This window comes from Eschscholzia californica, unplaced genomic scaffold, assembly GCF_041429995.1.
Source record: "Eschscholzia californica isolate CP2 unplaced genomic scaffold, dmEscCali1.0.p SCAF_5, whole genome shotgun sequence".
In the NCBI taxonomy this organism is placed as follows: Eukaryota; Viridiplantae; Streptophyta; class Magnoliopsida; order Ranunculales; family Papaveraceae; genus Eschscholzia; species Eschscholzia californica.
This window is the reverse complement of record NW_028238472.1, coordinates 4,083-15,990: the sequence shown is the minus strand read 5'-3', so window position 1 is coordinate 15,990 and position 11,908 is coordinate 4,083. Positions and strand designations below refer to the sequence as shown.

The 11,908-nt window shown below is 38.6% G+C and overlaps 3 protein-coding genes across 3 annotated transcripts; 1 reads left to right on the top strand and 2 right to left on the bottom strand.

The window, feature by feature from the left end:
* Positions 1-1,479: 1,479 nt before the first annotated feature.
* On the top strand, positions 1,480-5,485 carry LOC147535820 (putative E3 ubiquitin-protein ligase XBAT31). Its single transcript, XM_086640031.1, has 6 exons — positions 1,480-1,717; positions 1,847-1,906; positions 2,008-2,079; positions 2,170-2,291; positions 2,407-2,542; positions 5,471-5,485. Exons 1-6 carry the CDS (start codon positions 1,538-1,540, stop codon positions 5,483-5,485), a joined length of 585 nt encoding a protein of 194 aa, XP_086496157.1. The 5' UTR covers positions 1,480-1,537.
* Positions 5,486-5,699: 214 nt separating this feature from the next.
* LOC147535819 (NADH dehydrogenase [ubiquinone] iron-sulfur protein 1, mitochondrial-like) lies at positions 5,700-6,508 on the bottom strand. Its single transcript, XM_086644537.1, has 2 exons — positions 6,033-6,508; positions 5,700-5,903 (listed from the first exon to the last, which is right to left on the bottom strand). The coding sequence occupies exons 1-2, from the start codon at positions 6,484-6,486 to the stop codon at positions 5,758-5,760; spliced, it is 600 nt and encodes a 199-aa protein (XP_086500663.1). The 5' UTR covers positions 6,487-6,508; the 3' UTR covers positions 5,700-5,757.
* A 2,208-nt stretch (positions 6,509-8,716) lies between these two features.
* Positions 8,717-11,270, bottom strand: LOC147535818 (aquaporin SIP1-2-like). Its single transcript, XM_086641468.1, has 2 exons — positions 10,314-11,270; positions 8,717-9,038 (listed from the first exon to the last, which is right to left on the bottom strand). The coding sequence occupies exons 1-2, from the start codon at positions 10,890-10,892 to the stop codon at positions 8,889-8,891; spliced, it is 729 nt and encodes a 242-aa protein (XP_086497594.1). The 5' UTR covers positions 10,893-11,270; the 3' UTR covers positions 8,717-8,888.
* Between the last annotated feature and the right edge of the window lie 638 nt (positions 11,271-11,908).

The window sequence follows — 11,908 nt, the reverse complement described above, 5'->3', positions numbered from 1 at the left end:
TGTAAAATTTAATTAAGTTTCTCTTAACAATGTTGTGTCAAGGGCATTCCGCACTTGGACAACTATATATATATATATATATATATATATATATATATATATATCTATATCATACACTTCAAATACTTTAAAAATATATATGTATATATATATATATATATATGTTATACATGCATACATAAATATATACAAGCAAGCATACATATAATGTATTAGGGTTAACTCCTGGAGAAGATTCTCCAAAAATAGTGGGGTTTATTTTCTCTCTCTAAAAGTCATTATTAGGGTTAACTCCTGGAGAAGAAAAGAATGGGCGTGGGGTTGATGGAGAAGGTGAAGAGTTTAGTGAACTAGCACTACCAGGAGGTCATGGAAGAAGGTTTTATGAACCAGAGTTAGCTAATTATGGATTATCAGATGGAGGTGAACCAGCTATATTCAAAAATTTGGCGAATCATCTACTTCATTTAGCATCATCCTAGGACTAAGCTGGACGAATCCATTAATCTAGCAGACGACCTTCAGTGATTTTTAATTGAGAGATGCTAGAATCACAAAAGATTTTGACAAAAAAAAGTTCCCAGCTGATGTGGCGGTTGTGATTTTCATCTCTCAACGGTCTAGATTTGGTCAAAGTTTGAAACCACTCCCGCCACATCAGCTGGGAACCTTTTTTTGCCAAAATCTTTTGTAACTTTATCATTTCCCTTTTTAATTTAGCACATGGCTCAGTTCTTAAATATGGAAGATAAAAACTGAACTACTAAATTTCTTAATCTTAAATTCTGTGAAGATTTGGCGAATCATCTACTTCATTTACCATCTTCAAAACAAATTTCATTAGAGTTAATTCCTATATGCCCCCTACTTTGTGACCAGCTTCCTTTATGGCCCCATTTTTTTCGTAAATTCAAACATGGCCCCCTATTTTCATTGAAATGTCCTAACTACCCTTACTTTAAATCTTTTTGCAAAATAAAATAAAAAAAAACAAACATAATTCCACCTCACTTCCCTCTCCACCACTTATCTCTCTCCACCTCACCTCTCTTTCCAAATCATCTTTCTCTCTCTCCAAATCATCTTTCTCTCTCTCCAACTCACCTTTTTCTCTCTCCACCTCACCTCTCTCTCTCCACCTCACCTCTCTCTCTCTCCACCTCACTCTATCTTCTCCGATGAAGGTCGTCGGCCGGCAAATTTTCCGGCCGGCGACCTTCAACCTAAAAAAAAAAAAAAAATTTTTTTTTTTTTTTTACACTCATCTCCCTCTCTCTCTCTCTAAAAACTCCGGCGAAGGGAGTTCCCACCTCCAACCTCTTTCTCACTCTACTCTCTCTCTCTCTACCCCTGCGCGCTCATACTTAATTAGTGTTAGTCTCCTTTCTTCATCATCAACCATAATCGACGCCGTCCTCTCTCTCTCTCTCTGTGGAAGGTGGCGCACGATAAGGTTGGGGGAAAACCCAAATCCCAAGGAGTGTGAAAGAACTCTGAATTGGGAGTACCACCAGTTGAGTTTTTGGGGAAGAAGAAGATGGGTCAAGCACTGAGTTGTAGAGCGAGTCTTGAACATGTTCTGTTCAGAGCGATCCAAGTGGGTGATTCTGAAACGGTTAAGCTTCTTTTAGACAAAGATCCAACTCTATTAGATCAAACCACTGTTTATGACAGGCTTTCTGCACTTCATATTGCAGCTGCTAATGGTCGAATCGAGGTGGGTTTATGAGTTTATCTTCATCTTTTACTTTCTTTTGATCATTTTTTAGTTAAATTTCTGGGTTTTGATCAATGGGTTTCTCTGATTTTGCTTCTAATTGTGTTTTTCTCCTGTGGGTATGGGTAGATTCTTTCCATGATATTGAGTCAAACTATTAATCCAGATATTGTGAATCGTCATAAACAGGTACAAAATTCCATCTGATTTTTCATTTTAAACATCATAGAGAAAGAGGGATTCCAAATCTTAGATCAATAATTTGATTTTTGTTCTTGTTATTGGTTTAGAGTCCACTTATGTTAGCAGCAATGCATGGGAAGATCTCTTGTGTCGAAAAACTGCTTGAAGCTGGAGCAAATGTACACATAAGAACTTCATCCATCCATTTCTTACTAGATTCTGGAGTAATAGCTATATTGATTTGGGTTTCCTTTTTTGTAATTTCTTAGGTTTTGATGTTTGATTCTGTTAATGGGAGAACTTGCTTGCACTATGCTGCTTATTATGGACATTCAGATTGCTTACAAGCTATTCTTTCTGCTGCCCAATCTTCCCTTGTTTCAAATTCGTGGTGGGTATTGAATTTCTTGATCAAATTGTTTCATGAATTTCGCATCTGGGTTATTGAGGATTTAAAATTTTATACTGATCATGGTTAATTTATTATGTGTTTGATAAAATTACAGGAGGTTCACACGATTTGTGAACGTTAGAGACGATAATGGAGCAACCCCTTTGCACTTGGCAGCCCGACAAAGACAGTCGGATTGTGTTCATATTTTGTTAAACAACGGTGCTCTTGTTTGTGCTTCCACGGGACCCGTACTCCGGCGAAGGGAACCCCCTTCGCCGGAGTTTTTAGAGAGAGAGGGAGATGAGAGTTAAAAAAAAAAAAAAAAAATTTTTTTTTTTTTAGGTTGAAGGTCGCCGGCCGGAAAATTTTCCGGCCGACGACCTTCATCGGAGAAGATAGAGAGAGGTGGAGAGAGAGAGAGGTGAGGTGGAGAGAGAAAAAGGTGAGTTGGAGAGAGAGAAAGATGATTTGGAAAGAGAGGTGAGGTGGAGAGAGATAAGTGGTGGAGAGGGAAGTGAGGTGGAATTATGTTTGTTTTTTTGATTTTATTTTGCAAAAAGATTTAAAGTAAGGGTAGTTAGGACATTTCAATGAAAATAGGGGGCCATATTTGAATTTACGAAAAAAAGGGGGCCATAAAGGAAGCTGGTCACAAAGTAGGGGGCCATATAGGAATTAACTCATTTCATTAATAGGGGCCATCAGGTACGGGTGCTATGTAATGGAATGTATAACAATATAAGAGTGTTGTTTATTGAGTCATGGTTGACAAGATCGGAAGCCGGCTATCAATTGCTACATTCTAGAATCTACATGGTGAAGCAGTCATTTCTTCTGCTCCTGAATTAATATATCCTAATAATCACTGATAAGGAACCAAGATTTGAATCCATGAAAAAGATGTTTCTGGACAATCAAATCTTTTAGTTTATAGGCCTAATTATTCACTAACTTATGTTGGCTTTGTGTATTTGGTTAATGATCTTGAGATAGTCCTAGAATAAGGGCTCTAGTCCACGATTCCTGGATTCCAACCTTTCAAAGGAAGTCTCAAGCTGTAAAAAGTAGGCCTGCCATCGATGCTAAGAGATCCCTCTGATTGTATAGATCATAAAATCCACATTGGTATAACTTATGACTTCAAACATATAGCAACATGAACATGGTAAATTTGTTATTCGACCCATAGAAAAAAGAAACGGAAAACATATTATGTTCCTTTAGCAAACTAAACAAGAGAAAATTAAGAAAATTTAATTTTTTTTCTTTATTGAACCAAAACATAAAATATTTCCTTACCCCAAGTTACTATCAAACACAACCTTAGAATATTCCGTTTCTAAAGTTATACTTTATGCAATTCTTAGTTTACCTTCATAAAATCAGTTTTACACTTTTGACCCTACTTTATTTAATTCATCATCTTCTTCTTCGCAAACCCTAATCATTAATCACCTGAATTGGATAATAAACCCATCTTCTTCTTCTATCACTGAATCCAATTCAAACATGAACTAAAGCCTTTACTTATCTCCGAATCACTATATGCTTTAAACCTCATTTTCCCAAATTCATCCATCTCCACTACCAACTGCACCTAGTTGTACATCCATTAACACGAATATCATTAACATGTTCCAAATCTTCGAATCGAGGAGTTAGTGTCGCATAACGTAGAAGAAGTTTAACTCGGTCAACGGGTTCAGATAAAGATTCAAGTTCGGATAAAATGGGTTTGAGCTTTCACTGAGCAGATTTTTCCCATGTTCTATGGGGAGTTTTAGTAGTGACGGTCAGAACATGAAATTGAAGAGTTGAATTTTTTGGGTTTGAACTCAGAGTATTTGAACGGGTAGAGTCGTAGACTGGGAATATTTGAAAGATTTGAAGAGATGGGTCTTGAATTTATGGTCTTTGTAAGAACATAGTAAATGAGAGGACTTAGGATTCCGACTTGATAATCTGGTGAAGTAAGAAGATGAAGAAGGTTCGACTGGTAAAGTGGCTGAATCCATATAAAGATATGAAGACGAGAGAGATGTTAATGAAGAGGTGATGATGCTCACCACCTTGTTGCGAGAAGATAGAGAGAATTGTTTCCCTTTGTAAGGTAAGATGGTGGCAGGGGTAGGGTTGGGGAAAAAATCCGCAAACTCGAAACCCGTCACGGGTACTCGAGTCCGTTAGAGTCCGCAGGTACTCGAAACTTGGAGGCGGGTTTAGCCCGACCGACCAGATGAAATCAACGGGTTGGGTACGGGGTTTGAAGTGCTACCCGGCATCCCGCCCGATAATCTTTACCGACATAACCCACTTAATAATGTCATCATTTATACGATAATAACCCGCCCGATTAAACTCGAAAGTCCGAATAGACAGAGAGTTCAAAGGTCGACCGACCCGACCCGATGAATGACATGAACCCGACCGACCTGACCCGGACCGATTCCCACCCCTAGGCAGGGGTAAGAAAAATCTTAGATTCATGTATTAATTTCAATTTGCAGTTTAGGTCTCTCAACAAAAAAAAAAAAAAGAATCCATTTTAGGTATAATCATTATCTTATATATCATGAATGTTTTGTTTGGAGTATTCCTGTTTGACCTAACCACTAATCAATAAAAAATTCTACGTAAAAGAAATGAGTAAGCTTGTCAAGCTTCTCCCCTATCCTGTGCTCAAATGTATTTTTCTGGGTGATTAAGTGATACAAGAAGAATATGAGTTTTCGACAAAAAAACAAAGTGTCATTACTACCCTTCTTAATTCTAAATTTAAAACATTAAAAAAAAGATTATTTCCACCTCACCCCTCTCTCTCTCCACCTCATCTCTCCCTACACCTCACCCCTCTCTCTCTCTCCAATTCACCTCTCTCTCTCTCTCTCCAATTCACCTCTCTCTCTCTCTCTCTCTCCAACTCACCTCTCTCTCTCCAACTCACCCCTTTCTTCTCCGGCAAGGTGGTCGGCCGGAAAATTTTCCGGCCGGCCACCTTCAAACCTAAAAAATAAAATTATCTCTCCTCTCTCTCTCTAAATTTTTTTTTTAAAATCTCTCCACTCTCTCTCTCTAAAACTCCGGCGAAGGGGGTTTCCTTTCGCCGGAGGATCTGTTCACGAACAAAAATTTTCCGTATTAACATTTGATAACCAGATTAACATTGTTCGATGCAGGACTATTCTCTATAGCCTTTACATAGCCGTCGCCAACATGGTAAAACAACTAACCTCAACATAAAGAAGTGAAAACCAAACAAACACGACTATAAAAGAGGTTATTCTGATAAGCAAATTGAAGTACTTTGAGTTGAATAAAGCAATACATTTATTCAAAGAGAAAGGGGTAATTGTGAACCAGACCTTGTGCACTGGATGCAACGAGTCATTACAGTTTTCACCAATGGACCTAAATTCTTATCAACAACAGATCTCTTCATTTCAGTGAAACGCCCACGATCTGATCAAATGGCCATTGACTGATCCTGGAGATCACATTCACCACCCTGATCACAAATTGGACAATCCAAAGGATGATTCATCAACAAAAACTCTATAACCCCTTCTATGGCCTTCTTTGCAATAGGTGTATCAGTCTTAATTTTCATCCCTAAAACAATGAATTCGAATCAATCAAGTCAAATAACAATAGAGAACCACAAAATTAGATCAATATCAACTATCAAGTATTTTTTTTGTATGATTTCAACATAAAAAAGGAGTTCTTGTTTGATTTTACCTGGAAGAGCAGGCATAGTACAAGAAGCGACTGGCTTTGGGGATTTCTCGACTTCAACCAAACACATACGACAATTACCGGCAATGGAGAGTCGGCTATGATAACGGAAACGAGGAATATCAACTCCGGCGAGCTCACAAGCCTGGAGGACAGTAAAACCTTTAGGGATTTTGACCGGGTATCCATCAACAAAGACCTCGATCGCATCACTTGGGTTGGGGAAATGAACCCTAACACCACCAATCGGTGACCTAGGAGGATGAATTTCTGGTGTTGGTTCCGATGCTACAGCTGCTGATGCTTCTGGTTTCTGAAGCTCTGGTTTGGTAATGATCCACCTTACGAAAGGATTGTTAGGATTCCTTGATTGGAAAACCCTAGAAATCGAGGAAGAAGATGAACAACTTAGACCAGAGGTCCTCGAAGCTCGAAGAGCTAGCAACCCAAACCCCATTTTTTTCTCTCTCTAAATTGTTTCTCTTTCAGTACTATATCACAAAAGTAGAAAAGCTGTGGGAAATTTTATATGCATCCATTATTTTTGTTACATGCTGTCCCATCTCCTCTGATTTTTAGCGAGAGAAACCCCCTTCGCCGGAGTTTTAGAGAGAGAGAGAGAGAGAGTGGAGAGATTTAAAAAAAAAATTTAGAGAGAGAGAGGAGAGAGAAATTTTTTATTTTTTTTTAGGTTTGAAGGTGGCCGGCCGGAAAATTTTCCGGCCGACCACCTTGCCGGAGAAGAAAGGGGTGAGTTGGAGAGAGAGAGAGAGAGGGGTGAGGTGTAGGGAGAGATGAGGTGGAGAGAGAGAGGGGTGAGGTGGAAATAATTTTTTTTTAATGTTTTAAATTTAGAATTAAAAAGGGTAGTAATGACATTTACCTGAAAATAGGGGGTCATATTTGAATTTACGAAAAAAAGGGGGCCATAAAGGAAGCTGGTCACAAAGTAGGGGGCCATATAGGAATTAACTCAAAAAAAAGAAGATGAGTTAAATAGATTAGGGTCAAATCGATCGGATAAGGGTAAATTGGGAATTATTTAAAGTATAGCTTTAAAGACGGAATACTCCCAAGTGATTCAACCAAAAAGAGGTACAAAGTGCAATACTGGAAAAATGAAGTCCAAACAACAAGTCAATTATACGAAATGGGGACAAAAAAATAGAAGAAACAACTAGTTAAAAAGTGTCACACCTCCACTGAAATAAATAGGTCTACAAATTTTGACTTCTCAACGTGGCCTCGTTATTATTGATCAGTATCCCATCACTAATTAAAAGAATTATATTACTCCAAGTTAAATATTTCTATACCATGAGAAAGATTATATATTCCAGGTCAAATGTGGAATAACTGTTTTCCTTCATTTAATATAAAATTAAGCGGAAAGTCAAATAAAAATTCCTAAATTGAACCAAGTTATTTGTCGTAAAGATGGTATATTTAGATTCAAAATTAGTTAAAGTGATCCGCAAATAAATGCCATCTTAATCTTCTTTCGCGTGTGTCCCATAATAAAGATGGTATATTTTAGATTCAAAATTAGTTAAAGTGATCTACAAATAAATGCCATCTTAATCACCCGAACAGACTCCATTCCACCCATACAGCCCTACTCACAAGTGAGGGAATAAACCAATATTTGAATTGCAATATAATGTGTTTTGTGTTTGTTTATATTGTAGCTTAATGAATGTAGAATGGAGATAACGTTCTTAGTGCGAGGAACGGAAGAAGGAAAGGATTTGGAGGGATTTAGCAATCTACGTTTTGAACCTATGTTTATCATTTTCTTTATCACTTAATGAGTTAATGTTGAGAACCAATGTGACTTGATGATTGTGATTTAATGTTGAAAACTTTACGTTTTGAACTTGTAATTGCAGCAGATTTATGTCGAAATTAGAAATTGCAGCAGGTTTATGTCCGAAAATGAAAATTAGGTGTATTAAAATTGCAGCAGGTTTATATCTGAAAATGAAAATTAAGTGAATTAAAATTGCAGTAGGTGGTTCGGTTATCCAGAGTGTTTGGTTGGATAACCGAACCGAACCACAGCTGGATTGGCTCGGTCATCGTTTTTCAGAAACCGCTACTTCCGGTTCTGTCTATGGATGGCTTGAAAATTTCGGTTATCCAACCGATGAACAGCCCTAGGAACAAGTGGACTCACCTTTTCATTTAGTTCCAATAAATTACGTTAATTTTAGTTATAATAGCAAATTATTTGAATTTTTATCGACAAAAGACTCCAAATTCAAATTAACAGTCATAATTCCAATGTATCAATATGGTTACCCGTTACCCTATGAGGCTAAGGTCGGAAGTCGAACCAAGAAAATAACCAATGAGCTGGACCACAGGACATTGTCCATCCCTGGGGGTTTTCGGCAAAAGACATGCTTAGGAGTCCAATTCACAGAGAGAGAGAGATAGCCACTCAACGAGCAAGAACCTCACTTAGAATATCCAATATTCATCCATGCTTAATAAATCATTCTCGTGTTACTAAGGGCAGTTTCTTCTGATTCTAAAGCACCACTATATGCATAAGCTGCTACTATTTTCCGGCCGAGCTAACTGGGTACGGATACACCAAACGTATGCACTATATTTCTAAGATTCTAATCGTATATAGATATAATAGTATGTGTGTATGTGTTAAGGGTTCAGATACGAAGAGGTTTAACAGGAACATGAGGAAATTTATATCCAAAGATATAGATATATTTTGGACATAAGAGTTAAGAGTTAAGAGTCAGAAGACAACAGCAAAATCTAACGACATTCAATACCAAAGCTTATTAATAATGCCCATTGGATAAAACAGAGGTGATCGGATCAATCTCTCACTTTTCAGGCTTTCTTCTGCTTAGTTGGAGGAGGTGGAAATACAACGCGGAAAACCCATGCAGCGAGAATTGAGCCAACGAAAGGGCAAATCCAGTAAACATAGAACTGCTCCCATGTGTTATGCCGGTTATTAACGTAAGCCCACCCAAAGGCCTACAAAGAAAATTAAACCACATTAACACGGCAGGACTGGAAACATGTCTTAACAATCAAATAAGTACATATAGCAGGACTTCAAATACAACACATTCATGGGTTAACAGTACAGTAATAAGCAATTATTTCGGACTAAATCAAGTATTCTTGACATTTCCAATCCGCTGCAATGTCTCATATTATACTCGTGCGCACGGACACATTATTGAATCTGTATTCCTCAAAACTACAACGTCTCCAAAACCACAATTCTGTTGATTCCTTTAGTAGCAAATAGGAATGCCTCGACGGTGATATTCTTTCGGATGGTTATGTTTAAAACTTGAAACCAAGTTTTATAGTATGAGTTATTGGTAGAATACCCTAGACACACATCTAGATAAAAGGCAAAACTGTCTATGTTTCTTTTCTTGTAGATCAATATTAAGAATAAAAATTGTGCTGCATGCCGCAACGCTGATTTCACTTATTGAGACTGGTCCCATTATCTAACAAGCTGAAACTAGACTAAAATCTCCTCTTTGTTTCTCTGAAAGTTTTGGTAGAGGACTAAGACCAATAAAGGTGATATCTGACGCTGAGTTGAGACCGTAAAATGCAGCAGATTTTGACTGAGGACAAGGCAGGGTTGATTAGAAGAAGTGCAAAGTGATTATGCTACTGAATTATGTTTCTGTACGTGTGGGAGTGCGCTTGATGTTGGTTATTCACCAATTGGACCATATCTTTTTAATTTGTTATGATGTATGCTTCATGCTTTTATCAGGGGGGGTAAAGAATGGATTGATTTCTTTTCTTTTTTTTCCTTTGATTGTTTTTCTTTGTTGAAATTTTTCCTTTGATTGTTAATTGATACTTTTGTGAGGGTTCGGGCTCCCTTAAGCCTGCTGATTTTTGCAAATCTCCTTTTTGAGGCGTGGTTTCGTTTTTAACTTGTCTGTATTAGCATAAGACATACTAATGTGTTTTAGTGCATAATCAATTTTTCCTTACTTGGATGCGTCAGCCGTCAAGATCATTGGTTCCAGAAAAAGGGAACAAAAAATAGGTGAAGTTGTGATAGTCTCACATGGCTCGAGAGTCCGGAGCCTGGCCTATAGAGTGCGCTCAAGCTTAGTAAGGGTTAAGACCATTTGGGGGCTCGTCGCCAAAAACAAAACTTTGGTGACTTGAGTTTGTTTACCATATCATGCCCTAAGATGTTCATTTAAGTGGCTGAAGAAACCAGGGATAAAATAAAAGAAGAAAGAGAGTGAAACTACTACTACTCACATTGGCAGGATTCATGGATGGACCCGTATAACCAGAGCCAGCAACAACGAGAGCAACGGTGGAAATGGAAAGCAACCATGTCTTGAGGAGAGGGTTGTTAGGACCACGGAGGATGATGAAGAGGACGGCGAAGGTGATGATGAAGGTCAATACACCTTCGGCAATGGCTCCAGTGTGCAAATCAACTTTAAGTGAGGGTCCTCCGAGCATGTGTTTGTACTGTTGAGGGATTGCTTGTATAATTGCCAGGCTACCACCCACTGCTCCAGCTGCCTGGGCAGGGAAACGGAAGGCGAGAGAGAAAAGGGTGTCGGAACCAATACCGGCAGCATAGAAAGAGGCGTTACCGGTAGGATTGAAGGATGCACCACCAAGAGCATCGCCGATCCAGTTGAAAAGGAAGACAAGGAGGGCAACGAGGACGGTGGTGATGAAAAGGGAAGAAGCGAGACCACCCTCGACACCCAAAGTAGAAGCGATGAGAGTGGTGAAGATCCCAAGAGTAGAAGAGCAGAAAACCCACAAGAAGGTTATCACTGCATCCCCAATTACAGCCTTCATAATTCCTCCTCCTGCCATATCTCTCTCTCTCTCTTGATTTCTTATTGTTTCTTAAAATCTCCCTCTCTCGCTCCTCTATTCTATGTGATAATAATATCCTCCTGATCGTTAGTAACTGGATTTTAGGATGCCTGCTTTATCTCTTTTTCCTCTTTGTTACCCAGATTTAGGGGATGGATAGATGAGGAAATGGTATGATTTAGGAATCCCCTTTCTTCCTTCCTTTATCCCCCCTTACCTAATACACGAACGAAAGATGGTATTGGTGGGTAGGTAGGTGGCTGCTGAAGGACGATGGATGGATGGATGGATGGACTTTCTTGACCTTCGGTTCCTCATTTTTTATTGCTATATTTGCTGGCAATGGCAATGGGAATCGGAATGGGAATGGGAACGGGAACGGGAACGCCCACCAACGGGAAAAAAGAAAAGAAAAAAGTAGTATCAAATATAAATAGAGAAAAAAGCTACCTATCTCTCTCTTTATCTTATTTGGGTGGTTACTCGGGATGAATAGTAAGTAGGTTGTTGGTATGGATGATCAGATCAATCATGTGGTAAAAGGGGAGAATGTATTAGCCAGTAAATTGTTACTTGGTCCCCTCTCTACGACCCCCATTATGACGCGGCATAATTATTATTAGGTCGATGTTTCGGAGAAATAATGATATTTTTCGAAGAAGGCCGTTTTGGGTGGAAACAAAATTTTTTTGTTTCTTCCAAACACTACTCACTTCTTATGTTTTGATTTTCTTCTTCCACCATCTTCCTTCTCACCAACATCAACTCCGGCGACCATTATTTTCGACTGCTATTATTTCCGGCGACAACATCAATGTTAACAGTAGCTATTACATGAAGAAGGAGCTAGGGTTTCGAACAGAAGAGAAGGGAAGTTTCGCACAGACGAGAGGCTAGGGTTTCTAATAGATGAGAAATGAGTTAGGGTTTTCTAACTCATCCTTTTATATGTGGACCAGTCAAAGTATCTTGACTATAAGTCAAGTCCTGGTCAAGTCCTCTTGGTTCTCCTG

Coding starts and splice junctions, on each gene's coding strand:
- LOC147535820 (XM_086640031.1), top strand. CDS start 1,538: ATGGGTCAAGCACTGAGTTGTAGAGCGAGTCTTGAACATGTTCTGTTC. Junction 1,907..2,007: donor TTGTGAATCGTCATAAACAG/GTACAAAATTCC, acceptor TTATTGGTTTAG/AGTCCACTTATGTTAGCAGC. Junction 2,080..2,169: donor TGCTTGAAGCTGGAGCAAAT/GTACACATAAGA, acceptor GTAATTTCTTAG/GTTTTGATGTTTGATTCTGT.
- LOC147535819 (XM_086644537.1), bottom strand. CDS start 6,486: ATGGGGTTTGGGTTGCTAGCTCTTCGAGCTTCGAGGACCTCTGGTCTA. Junction 5,904..6,032: donor TACTATGCCTGCTCTTCCAG/GTAAAATCAAAC, acceptor TCATTGTTTTAG/GGATGAAAATTAAGACTGAT.
- LOC147535818 (XM_086641468.1), bottom strand. CDS start 10,892: ATGGCAGGAGGAGGAATTATGAAGGCTGTAATTGGGGATGCAGTGATA. Junction 9,039..10,313: donor CATCCATGAATCCTGCCAAT/GTGAGTAGTAGT, acceptor TTTTCTTTGTAG/GCCTTTGGGTGGGCTTACGT.